Source organism: Tamandua tetradactyla, chromosome 14 (genome assembly GCF_023851605.1).
Source record: "Tamandua tetradactyla isolate mTamTet1 chromosome 14, mTamTet1.pri, whole genome shotgun sequence".
NCBI lineage: Eukaryota > Metazoa > Chordata > Mammalia > Pilosa > Myrmecophagidae > Tamandua > Tamandua tetradactyla.
In genome coordinates, this window is record NC_135340.1 from 30,582,908 (window position 1) to 30,596,222 (window position 13,315).

Below are 13,315 nucleotides of genomic sequence, written 5' to 3' on the forward strand. Positions count from 1 at the left end.
TGGGAGGTGTAGTTCACCCCGCCCCCACTTTCCGCTAGCGCGGGCTTGCGAAGGACTCTCAGAATCGCGGAGGCGTTTTCTGTTCTGTAACTAAGCTTTAAATATTTCAAATTTACCACGGCACTGAACGAAAGTCGGGAGAATTCCTGATCCTTTCGAGAACCTAGTGGAAAAGGGCGGGGGTGGGTGGGTGGAGCTAAGGGTGACCCGGAAGCAGAAGTGATTCCCACAGGCGGAGTGCTTAGGGCCGCGGTGATCGCAGCGGTGGAAGCAGCAAATTGTCCGTGTGCCTCCCCCAGACTGGGAAGAAGATGCTAATTAAAGTGAAGGTGGGAGCATCTCCAGCCTTGCAAAGTCAGAGGGAGTCTGGGTTGGTCGCTGTGCTTTACGGGAGAATCGGGGAAGGGAAACCACGCCTTTCCCGAGCGTGGAGGGCGCTGACAGCCTCAGGGTTCCCCGCGAGAGGTGATGGGAAACAGGGGGACCCTGGAGGGCTCTGAGAGCTGGGGCCGGTCCGGACATATGATTCCCGGGTCACTGACATCCTTGCTTTCATGCCAGGACGGTGCTATGTCCCAGAAGGTGGCTGCCTTTGTACGGGGTGATGGAGAAGGCCGAAGGGGCATCTCGGCTTCCATCTCTGTCGGATTCTTGGAATAAGCTTTGTTCTCCATTCTTCATTCCCAGGTTACCGGCTTCTCGCCTCTAACATAGGCTGCTTCCGAGCACAGCACAAAAACGTTAGCCTGGGGGAACCAGGGACCTCCCAGGTGCTAGACTGTGATCCTTCGCTGGTGGTGGTTTAGTATCTCAGTCATCCTTTCAGAAACCAAAGCTGGGAGTGTGTTCAGTCAGCACCTCTCTTTCTGAGCCGAGTACCCTGGACCAGCCTAAACTTCCTTGACTGAGGCAGGTTAGTCACAGGTGCCCTAATTTTTGGTACTGGTAGCTAACTTCAGTGTTTCTTTCACCTCCATCTCTTAATCTCTCCTGGTTCTTCATTTCCTTGTTCACCAATTCCTAACGCTCATTAATCCTGTCTGTTGTTTCCACTTTCGTACCTTCAGAGAGAGACAGAGACCAAAAACACGACTGATGCATTTTGGCCTGCGTCAGTATCAGTATGGCAATAAAAAAAGGCGATATTAGTATGGCCTTTTTATTGCTAAGTAAGTCCATCCTTATTATTTCATCGGTTTTTTAGTACATTTCCCATACATAATAGCTATTCTTAGCCTTCTCATTTTCGGTCGGTCCAAACCACCACTTAAGTAAGGATGTAGGCCAAGCAGCATGTTAAAGATCATTGTTTTTCAAATTTTGAATTGTGACCTATGAAAGGATCATGAAATCAATTTAATGGGTCGCTGGGTCCCAAGTAACATTTTAAAAATAATGGTAAAATAAAAAGTATCAGGGTTTACTGCTGGTAGTTTTACTGTTTTTAAAACATTTTTGTTTTCATTTTATATGTATATTACACACATATGTATGTGTTAGTGGATCATGTATTTCTCAGTGGGGGTTGCTGTCAAAAAAAGTTTGAGAATCACAGATGAATATTTTTATCTTCTCTTCCGTTCATATGGTTTCTCATGTCTTCATAGTCCTCTCTTACTCCAAAGGAGGGGTTATTACTGTACTTGCAGTCAGAATTTTTAAAATAATTTTTTTGCTCTCAACCCACACTAAGACATTTTACCTCATGACCCATATTATACAAAAAACTTATCCTTACTATGTGTGATATGCGCTAATATTTTCTAAGTTGATTTCATAACCCAGTAATGGGTTGAGACTGGGAAAATACTGTGTTCTAGAAGGTCTTCTCAGACTTTAAAGTTCATGAAAATCTTGGTAAAATTCTGATTCTGATCGTTGAATTTGAAATGGAGTCTGAAACTGTACATTTCTAACAAGCTTCTAGGTGATGCTCATGTTTTTTGTCCAGGGACTACAGCTTGAGTAGCAAAGTTCTGCACCTTGTCTCCGATCATAGAAACATTGAGTCTATTACTTTAAAATTGTCAGTTTTCTTTCTTGCAACACTCTGCCTTCACATGGGTCTCTCTGCCCACCTCCCATTTCTCTCTCTCTTTAGTTTGCTGCATTTGCTGTTGATTACTGTACCAATGATAGATTTTATTAGCACTGTTCCTTTGTAAATTATTCGTTCTTTGACTGTTGTCTCCTGTACCTTAGCCCTTCTGTATTTTTTTCTGTAATCCTTTACAACCAAATCCTTGCTGATTTAAATCTTCTCCTGCCACCTCAGTCTCTGTGGTTCTAAAATTAAATGCATCATATTCTATCTTAAGCCATCATCCCAATATCCACCTCACAGAGTGGCCCCATCAATCAGTTTACCATATATCTGGAACCCAGTTCTTCTGAGTCATCACTCTTTTATAGAACCTAATTTTTCCTTTCTTTTGTCTTTCTTCTTTATTTTTCTTTCCATTAACCTCATTCTCGTCCATTGTTCATCATTTTATTTCTCTGGCTACCTCCTACCGGATTTCCCTACCTTTGTATCCCCTCTAAACTTTAGGGTCTAAACCAAGACATAGTGTACAAAATTAGACAGATCTTCCTTAAACATCCTTTCATCGTATCACTCCCTTGTTTCCAGATCCTATATTGATTTCCTCACTGCAGATTACTTTTCTTAGTTGTTTTTTGTTTATGCTTTTTTAATGTACAATAAAATGCACTGTTCTTAAGGGTTTGATGGATTTTTAACAATAGCATGCACGCATGTAACCACCACAAAAATGAGATATAGCGCATTTCCACTGCTCCAGAAAGTTCCATTGGTTAATTTTGCTTGTTTTAGAACTTCATATAAATGGAATCATACAATATATGGTTTTTTGTGCCTGGCTTCTTTCACTCAGCATGTCTGTTGTTGTGTGTATCAGTAGTTTGTTCCTACTTATTTCTGAGAAGTATTCCATTGGATGACTTGCAGAATTTGTTTATCCATTCTCCTGTGATGACATCTGGGTTTTTCTATTTCTGGCTTGTATGAATAAGGCTGTTATGAACATTCTTATATAAGTCTTTCTGAGGAGATACATTATAATTTCTCTTGTATAAATACCAAGGAATAGAATTACTGGTCATGTGGTAGATAAAGTTTTAACTTTAAAAGAATGTGCCAAATGATTCTCCATGTACCACTCTACATTCTCACTAGCAGTTTAGGAGCATTTCAGTTGCCCTGTGCCCTGGCCAACTTTTGGTGGTATCTGTTGTTTTGATTTTAGCTATTCAAGTGGGTGTGCCATATTATCTCATTCAGTTTTGAATTAACATTGATTTTTCATTCACCTAAGCACTTTATTGTTGCGTCTTGTATTTTGACAACAGTGTTCAGTATGGCACTTCCTTATATAATGTTTCTATTAATTTTGTCTAATTGTTTCTTGGTTATAAACCTTTACTTGAAGTAAGATTGTTGGTATTGACAAAGACTGGGTCACTTATTTTTTTTATATCCCATCTAGTCCTTAGAGCAGTGTTCAGCCCAAGTTCATTAGATACTTGTTAAGTAGCATTGAGTGTATTGCCAGGTCACAATTGACAAATGTGAAGGGGAAACTCAGGTAGATATACTATATCAAGAATATCTTTTTAAATTGTTCAATTAACTTAAAACAACTTTAATTGTGGGAAATTTCATACAACTGCAGAGAGAAGGAAATAATGTACTCTTTTTTTTTTTTTTTTTTAAGGTTTCAAGGTTTATTAAAGTATTAGCAAGCAATATGCAAAAACAGAGTTAAGAGTTATGGCTTTCAACAGCACATTATAGCAAAAACTAATTTTTTCCCTAAGTATCAAAAAGACAACAGAATTGAAGTATGTTGCTATAATTTCACTTTCTACAACATAAATGGGCAGAACAAGTACAAATAAGCAGACTTATAGTGCAGCCATTGGTTTGGTCCTTATCATCTATGTATGAAATATCAGTATAATGTACTCTTAACTTCATAAATTACCTCATGGTCAATCTTAACTTTATTTATACCCACCAGTTCCCTCTACCTGGATTTTCTGAAGCAAATCCTGGATAACATAGCACGTTATTCATCTCTAAAAGAGAAGAATTTTCCTGGCATAACCTATAATTCTTACATCCTAAAAAGTTAACAGTGTTTTCCTACTATTATCAAATTTACCCTGTCTCAATTTGTGTTGTCTTTGTTTTTTACAGTTTCTTTGAATCTGAATCAAACAAAGATCCATACATTGCAATCGGTTGATATATATTTTAGGTCTCTTTTATAGTTTCCCCTTCTTCCCCATTTTCTTTTGTTGAGTACACTAGATTGTTTGTCCCACATAGAGTTTTCTACAGTTTGAATTTTGCAGATTACATCCCCCTGTGTTCTTCTTTCCTCTCTATTTTCTGTCAACTAGTAATAAGATCTAAAGATATGAATAGTCTTTTTGTGTGTTTTTGTGAGGATAGGTGGTGGTGTGATATCTACTGTCAGGTGTTTTTTTTTTTTCTTTGTAATATGAGTCATTGCCCAGATCCATTATTTCATTAGAGGTTACAAACTGGTGATGTTCCAGTTTTATCATTCCTTAATATGCTAGCTGGAATGCTTGAGAGGTACGTTGTCCAATATAGTAGCCACTAGCCACATGTGGGTATTGAATACTTGAAATGTGGTTAGTGTCTGAGGAATTAAAGTTTTAATTTTATTTAATTTTTATTAAAAACTGAAACTTGATTCAATCATTAGAAAACTTTTAAGTATGTTTGGAACAAGTTGAGTGTGTAAATCTTTTCTCAATTATAAATTTTATGAAATCTACAGATTAAGTATTTCAGATGAAAATTTAGCATCTGCGTTGAGATAAAATATACAAGTATAAAATATACAGAGGATTTTGAAGATTTAGTTCCCCCAAAAAGAAGTAAAATATATTAATTTTTATATTCATTACATGTTGAATTGATAATATTTTGGATATATTTGGGTTCAAAAATATTAAAATTAATTCCACCTTTAAAAATGTGATTATTAGTAAATTTTAAATTGTATAGTAACTTGCATTGTATTTCTATTAGACAGTAACTGCTTTAGAGAATTTTTCCTTATATCCTCATCAAGGACATCATTTAAAAAATATTTTTTTCTCATTACAACATATTCGTGGCATAAAAGTTAAAATACAGAAAATCCCAAATATGTTCACCACAACTCAAGATAAAAGCCTGGAATATGTATATAATTCCAAGCTTCTTTGAAAGGATATAAATGCACATGGTGGTGGTTTTGTTTTTTTTTTACAAAATTGAAATCATATTTTATATACTGTAGCTTACTTTCTTTTAAATATACTAGTATACTGTTAATATTTTCCAAGTAACTAGTTGTTCTAAACACATAGAATTGTGCAATTTTCCTTCTGTGGTTGCACCAGAATTTATTTAACTGTCAGTTGTTCGATCTTTAGATGACTGTTGTTGTAAGTATATTTTTGAACATATTCATGATTATTTTCCTAGAAGTATTGTTACTGGGACAACATATTGCCAGATTGCTCTCTAGGTATATTTATGGAACCCCGTGGTCAATTTCAGAAACAAAGGACTAGCCCCAGGGCCATCTAGACTTAGATTTTACAAACCAATAATTTTTTTTCCCCAATAATTTTTTAATGTCATAAAGCCCAAGCATCTTACTCTGAAGAGAGCAGCTGTAGGAATTCTCCTAGTCATTAAAAAATATTGTTAAATTTAAATGAATATTTGTTTATTAATATTCACGTAATAAAAGATATATATTTTGTTAAAGAGTGAGCTACTTTTTATCTATCCTTCCCTCAGTCCTACTCTGCTTCTCACAGGTGGTTACTGTGCCAAGAGGTCTGCATGCTTTTAATCCTTTTTTCTAGGCATGTATATATACATATGTACAGATCTTGATATAGGAAATGGAATGTAATTGTGTATTTTCTAAAGAATTATACAATTTTTAGATCTTTCCATGTTAGTGTATAAACTGTTTCATAACATACCACTCTATAGATGTATCACTGTTTAATAATTTATCAATGGCATTTAAGCTATTTTTAGCTTTTTTGCTTTTACCAACACTGCTGCATGTGCTAATTTGGATACATACCCCATTTTTTTCTCCCAAGTTGGTTACCTAAAAATGGAATACCTGGTTGAAAAGTCTTTTTATATTTAAAATATGAAGATCAAGAAAGTGAAATAATTTGTGGACAGTACAGAATTGCAAACGTTTTACTGTTTCAGGTGAAAAGCCTTAAAAATGACCATATTATTTAAAAAATTACCATATATTGTCACTGTCATTTCATAAAAGGACATTTTATTTGTTTAGCATTCTTTTTATTATAAAATATAACATTTATACAAAGCAATAATAGTCAAAGCACACATCAACAAGTGATTATAGAACAGATCCCAGAGTTTGTCATGGGCTACCATTCCACCATCTCAGATTTTTCCTTTTAGCTACTCCAAAACACTGGAGGCTAGAAAGAATATTAATATAGGGATTCAGTAGCCATTCTCGTTAGTTAAATCACATTTTCTCTGTTATACCCCCTCCTTTGCCTTTAATCCTTCTCCCAGTCTATAGGGATGATCTTTGGACAATGCCCGTTCTGACTTTTTCATGTTGAGAAGGAGTGTCCACGCTAAAGGATAGGAGAATGAAATTAATTGATAATTTTGGAGAGGGTGGGCCCTCTGAGTTTCAAGATTTATCTGACGTAGGAACCCTCCAGGAATTATGTGTTCCAGGAAGGCAAACCTACTGCCTAAAACGTTTATAGAGTCTCAGTTCGAGCCCTAGGTGTTCTTAAGAGTCAACGGAAGTGATGTTGAGTGGGGTTTAGCAGACCCTGGCAATGAGCACTATCGAAATGAAGCTCGCATAAGAGCAGCCTCCAGAATAGCCTCTTGACTGCATTTGATCTCTCTGGGCCACTAATGCCTTATTTTATTACACTTATAAAAAGGCATTTTAACACCTGAATCTATTTAACTATTTGAAACCTCACTATCGTCAGTATTTTTCTCATTTAGCAACAGACTGTTGAAAATTTTCACACAGACCAACTTGATTTGGGTTGGAAACTTACAGTTCATTCTTCTGTATCTAGGCAGATAAATCCGAAGGAGTTACTTCTGCATTTTTTGGAACATACTTAGTGCTAAACCATTCTCATTGTCAGGAACTGTCTAAAGACTTTCTCTATTGCTGGTCTGTGTGAATACTGTAAGTAGAAACCAATGTTATTTTTGTGAGTTACTACAGGAGTATTCATTGGGTCCCAAATATTAAACCAGCCAGACTCAGACAGTACAAGAACATGTAGCTAAAAATATGGCCTGGAGCCAGAGAATCTGTGTTTGGAGCCACATTTTCTATCTTTTACTTCACATGCATGCTTTTAAAAAATATATATATTTATTAATTTTAGTCTTTATTGTGGTAACATATATATAACATTTCCTATTTTAACCATTTTTAAGTGTACAATTCAATGGTATTAATTACATTCACAATGTTGTACTATCATCTGCACCATCTATTAACAAAATTTTCCCATCACTTCAAACATTAGCTCTGAAACTGGTGAACAGTGATTCCCCATTACCCTCTCCCCTCCAGCTCCTGCTAAATTCTAATGTACTTTCTGTCTCCACACATTTGCTTATTGTAGATCATGTAAGTGGGATCATACAATATGTGTCCTTTTGTATCTGGCTAATTTCACTCAGCATGCTTTCAGGATTTATCTGTATTGTAACGTATCAAAACATCCCTTTTTACAGCTGAATGATATTCCATTGTTCTGTATATTCCATATTTTGTTTATCCATTCATCTATTGAGGGACACATGGATTGTTTATACGTTGGGGCTCTTATCATGGCCATGCTTTTTAATCCATCCAAGCCCCCATTTTCCTCACCTATGAATTGAATATAGTAATAGCACATATCTCATAGGTATTCTCAAGGTTTAAATGTGTTGATGTGTGTAAAATGTTCAGCATAGTTTCTGACGCTTGAAAGGTGGTCAGTAATTTTGGCTGTGATCACACCCTAATGTGATCAGCTGGGTATTTAACCCACAAATATTTATTGATTGCTTTTATGTCAAACAATATGTTTTATGCTTGGATTAGAAAGATGAATAAAAGACTCTATCCTTTAGAAAGTTAGATTGTTAATTGTAGCATTTGACATGTAAACAACTAGTTGTAATCACTGTTGATGGAGGTATTATCTCAATTTGCTGGGATCAAGTCTTGGCATCATACAGGAGGAAATCATATTAGTGGGTCCTTGAAAGTTTGAGGAGGAATGGGGTAGGGCATTTCAACAAATAAAGCAATATAAGCAAAGAAATCCTCCTAAATTAGACCAGGCATGGCATTTTTGTGGTCTAGATCGCTGTAGAGTGGTATAGCTGGAACTTTAAGAGCAAGAGAAGGTAGAAGATTGTATTGGATAAAGTACAACAGTTAATGACTGTACAATCAATTAAATTACTGTTTGGACAATGGCATCCCTTAGCCTATGGGAGAGGTCAAGAAGTCCAGAGCTGTAATTTAGGATTTAGGTAGGAATCTCAAGAAGATATGGGGAGATGGAATGTTGAATTCTAATATTTCTTAAAAAGCTGGTCAGAGGTGATCTCAGGTGTTCTTCAAGATTCTTCATATGATCTGAATGTTAGTTTATAGTATTGATATTTATAATAGAGCAAGATCTTTCTGACATAAGGGAATACTTTCCTTAGAATACATTTCATTGTTGTCTCATCCAAAGGAAAGCCAGTATTAGTGATTTTAGTGAGGGAGTGGGGAGAGGGGACCTATGGAATTAAGAGGGTTAGATGGTTCACAGAATCTTGCTCTACCAAATTTCTCCACAGCCTAAAAATATCTGATGAATTCAGGTATTGTCAAAGCCATCTGATTCTTCAAAGCAGCTTGCTGGGAATGTGTATTTCACAGAAAATAATAGATCCCCCAGAGACCAGAGCAGGACGTTTTACCTAGAAGGCAAATTCTAAGTATGTTGGGCTGTAGGACTCGTGCAACTCTTTTCTCTTTCAGACGCTGACTGGAAAGGAGATTGAGATTGACATTGAACCCACAGACAAGGTGATGTATGCCCCATTTCTCTTCGTCCCCTTCTCCCTACCATGAACACTTATCTGGGTGTGCTTAGGAACTGGGTCCTTTCTCTCTCTCTTGCTGTCAGCATAGCCCTTGTTCTGTTTCCTTGCTCCTATCCCTGAGCAGCAACTGACTGCTTGTCCCCACTAAAGGTGGAACGAATCAAGGAGCGTGTGGAGGAGAAAGAAGGAATCCCCCCACAGCAACAGCGGCTCATCTACAGTGGCAAACAGATGTGAGTTTGGGGTGGAAATAAGGGCATGGAAGTCTTAATGTGAAGATGATTGGGTAAGGGCTGGAGAAGATCAGGCCTGCCTCTTTTATTTGGTGTATTGTACTTTGGTAGTTTGATGAAGCCTACAGATTTCATTCTCAGAATAAAATTTTTAAAGGCATAAAATAAAATACATAGATTACAGAGGACTCTAATTATATTGAAATAGACTTATTAAAATAATACTTTAAAAATCATAACGTAGTGATAGATGTGTTTCTCTGTTAATGCATTAAATAAGATCTAGTGGTGGGACTAATTACTATAGCTTTGAAATATATTTAAGATGCCTATGACAGTTGTAATATGATATGAAAATATCTCTTTTCTATTGGTAACAGGTTACCCATATTGCTAATATTACTGTCGTTTTTTTGCCTACATCCAAAATTAAAAGAAGTATTAAAATTTCAGTTAGGGCTTAGTAAAAATACACGTGTAATTTTTTCCCATTCAAATTTATGGTGTCCCTGCAAAGGGATCCCTGAATCCAGATTAATAACGACTGTTCTAGATGGCATTTCTAATGCTCTTTTTTGCTTCCTTTTCTTGCAGGAATGATGAGAAGACAGCAGCTGATTACAAGATCCTAGGCGGTTCAGTCCTCCACTTGGTGTTGGCCCTGAGAGGAGGACATGGCCATAGGCAGTGATGGATCCTCCCTCCATTTTTCCTCTTATTCGTGTCACTTATAATGAGGCATCATATATCCTCTCACTTTCTGGGACTCCAGAGCCACTTCCCCCTTCCCTGGATGCCCAGGCTTGTGTGTCTACTGGTGGGAGACTGTGAGGACCCCAGGATGCAGTGTTCCTAGCCCAAAGGGCCCTTGCTGGGTACTGGGTTTTAGTTTGCTATGTCCCATGTTCCCCTCTCATGGCTATGTCCCTGGTTGTCAATAAAACATTTACTTGCCTTCTGGAATCTTTCTTCTGTTGCACAAATGTGACTGAAATCAAAATGGATGCAGTGTAGAGCAAAATAAACCAACACAGAAAGACAAATATTGTATGAGCTTGTTTATATGAAATACCTAGAAGAACCAAACTTCATAGAGACAGATGTTTGTAGGTTACCAGGTATGAGGTGGGGGTGGAGGACAGGAAGAGGGAATTATAGCTTGGTGGATGAGTAGTTTCTGTTAGAGAAGATGAAAAAGGATGGGTAATAGATGTGGATGATAGCACATACTGTGAATATAATTCATACTCCTGAACTGTAAACTTGAATGTGGTAAAAATGGGAAATGTGTTCTGTATTGGTTACTGCAATAAAAAGAAAAACCAAATGGATCAGTGTGGGCCTTAATCCAGTATGACTGGTATCCTTATAAGGGGCAGGCAGGTGGAATTGGACATAGTAGGAAAGCAGAGAAAAGCCTGCCATGTGACAGGAAGCGACTGAAGTTATGCCTGGATTACTGGCAAACTATTGCCAGAACCCTACAGACTTCAAAGCAAGCATGACCCTGCAATACCTTGATTCAGATTTCTAGCCTCCAGAATTGTGAGACAGTATATTTCTGTTGTATTAAGAAAAAAAAAAAAAAAGACCCGTGATCACCCAGTTATATCAGGCTGAAGGAGTAGAACAGGGAAGGTATGGTCCTCTTAGAAGAGCTGTGGGACTCTAAAAAAGCCTCTTCTTGGGGTACCAGAGCCCAGTCTTAACTGGCTTACAAGGACCAATTATTGGCATCATTTCTGAATCCTTTAGTGACTTCATGTTGGTAGCCTGAAATTTGTCGTGGTGGGAGTAATAACACTACAAAGACTGGCAAACACGTCAGTTCCTCCCTCCAAGTTGGTTTTAAACTGACCAGCATACTACTGATGTGGATGGTAAAACCAGGAGAGTGAATTCTCTCCCACTGTAGATCCACTAAGTTTACAGGCTTGGTTGGAAAAAGGCCTCCAGGGCTCTGCAAAACTATTCTTTATGGCTGGAATATTGCTGAGGGCTCTAGGTTCTCCATGTACCCAGAGGCTGATGAGAAAAGTTGGAGAAGAATGACAAGCTGTAATGGGTCACTTCTGTCTCAACTGGCAAGACAAAATGAGAGATGGGTGCAGGGAAGGCCGTCCCTTCTCTGGGTTCTCTGGTATTACCTGCCAAAGGCTTCGTGGAGTTGAAAAATGAGGGAAGACTACCCCTTTGCCCGGTGCCTTGGAGAGGAGAGGACTACTGTACTTGGCTCCCAGAGCAGCTGCGCTGGTACTCGCAGCAGTCCGCCTTCAGCATCAGATGGCGCTCTTGCGCGGTCTCCAGTCTGACCGCACCAGTTCAGCGTGGCGGCGCTCTACGAGCTGTTTCTCTATGGCCAGGCGGGGATGACATCTAGCTCGCCGGAGCGCTGCCGGGCACTCTATGACCCTGGAGAAAACTTGCTTGCGGGCGGGCTCCAGCCATGGCACAGCTCCCGAAGCTCGCAGTGTTTGATTTGGGTGAGGGAAGGGGTGGGGCGCTTCCCTTTCCTAAGCCCCAGTTGCAGCTCTCCCTAGGCTCTCAGCACTCCAAAGCTGAACCTTATCTCTCCTTTCTCTCGCAGATTATACGCTCTGGCCTTTCTGGGTCGACACGCACGTAGATCCCCCATTCCACCGGAGCAGGTGAGGCCCGGCTAGGTAGGACATAGCCAGGCGGGGCGGGGCCAGAGCTGAGCGCATTCTCGCTCTCTGCAGTGATGGAACTGTACGAGATCGCCGGGGCCAGACCATCCGACTCTACCCAGATGTACCTGAGATCATGGTACGACTACAGGGCCTTGGGGTGCCCGTCGCAGCCGCTTCTCGGTAAGAAGAGTGACTGACAAAAACTGTCAGTCTAATACTGAGGAACGCATGTATGCATGCATGGAGAGACCTCTCATTTTACCCCTTGGCTACAAAAATCAAGGAGGAACAAATTTGCAAGTATTTGCATTTTTTTTCCCTAATGGCACACTCTTCTGTACTTTATTAAACATTGGCTCAGCACCTGCTGTCAGATAGAAAAGATATGGGGTTGAATTAAGGTCCGAGGATGTGTACCCATCCTGAAAAAAAAAAAAGCAATTGATTTTCCTCAAGTTATACTTAACCTCACTGGCAGTCCTGGCTTCACTCTTCTGATCCCATCTATTGTATCTTTTGCAGGACTGGTGAGATTGAAGGGGCCAACCAGCTACTGGAGCTCTTTGACCTTGTCAGATATTTTAGTTATAGGGAAATCTATCCAGGCTGCAAGGTCACACACTTTGAGAGGTATGCAAAAATAAGGGTAGGAGCAGGGAGAAATAATACCAGTGTAGCAGGGGGAGCCAAGATGCCAGCTCGGTTACTCCCTGCTCTATCTTGCACAGGTTGCAGAAGAAGACAGGAATTTCTTTCTCCCAGATGATCTTCTTTGACGATGAGAAGCGGAATATTGTGGATGTCAGCAAACTGGGTATTGAGTCCTGAGGACAGCCATTTGGGAAATGAGAAAAGGTCCCTAGGAGGAGTTAGGTAGACTTGTAGACAGTGGATAGTATGCATGACAGGTGACACTTACAAAAGGTAAGCATAATAATCCTGAAGGCCTGGTAAAATGTGGCTTCTTTTCCTTTTAGGCGTTACCTGCATTCATGTCCAGAAAGGAATGACTCTACCAACCCTAACGCAAGGGTTAGAGACATTTACAAAGGTCCAAGCCAGGCCTTGAGATCCAGCCCTGTAGATGAGCCTCATTTGAAGCATAAAATAGAAAAGAAAGCAGGAAGGCATTTTCAGGTGTATTTGTAAATGATTAAAGTGTATTTATGTTTGACAGACAAGATCTTACCCACAGTGTGGGCTGTTGCTATTTAAGCGCATTGGGATTGGCTGTCCTG

The 13,315-nt window shown here is 39.0% G+C and overlaps 2 protein-coding genes across 3 annotated transcripts; both read left to right on the forward strand.

Moving 5' to 3' along the window:
- Positions 1–193: 193 nt before the first annotated feature.
- On the forward strand, positions 194–10,389 carry NEDD8 (NEDD8 ubiquitin like modifier). Of its 2 annotated transcripts, none has more exons than XM_077127140.1 (4): positions 194–323; positions 9,129–9,176; positions 9,344–9,426; positions 10,021–10,389. In XM_077127140.1, exons 1-4 carry the CDS (start codon positions 312–314, stop codon positions 10,115–10,117), a joined length of 240 nt encoding a protein of 79 aa, XP_076983255.1. In that variant the 5' UTR covers positions 194–311; the 3' UTR covers positions 10,118–10,389. The 2 variants fall into 2 exon arrangements, with proteins under 2 accessions (XP_076983255.1, XP_076983254.1); XM_077127139.1 differs by having other exon boundaries at positions 195–329.
- A 1,403-nt stretch (positions 10,390–11,792) lies between these two features.
- Positions 11,793–13,265, forward strand: MDP1 (magnesium dependent phosphatase 1). Its single transcript, XM_077127138.1, has 6 exons — positions 11,793–11,909; positions 12,014–12,074; positions 12,147–12,257; positions 12,600–12,707; positions 12,806–12,891; positions 13,055–13,265. The coding sequence occupies exons 1-6, from the start codon at positions 11,873–11,875 to the stop codon at positions 13,144–13,146; spliced, it is 495 nt and encodes a 164-aa protein (XP_076983253.1). The 5' UTR covers positions 11,793–11,872; the 3' UTR covers positions 13,147–13,265.
- The last annotated feature ends 50 nt before the right edge of the window (positions 13,266–13,315 follow it).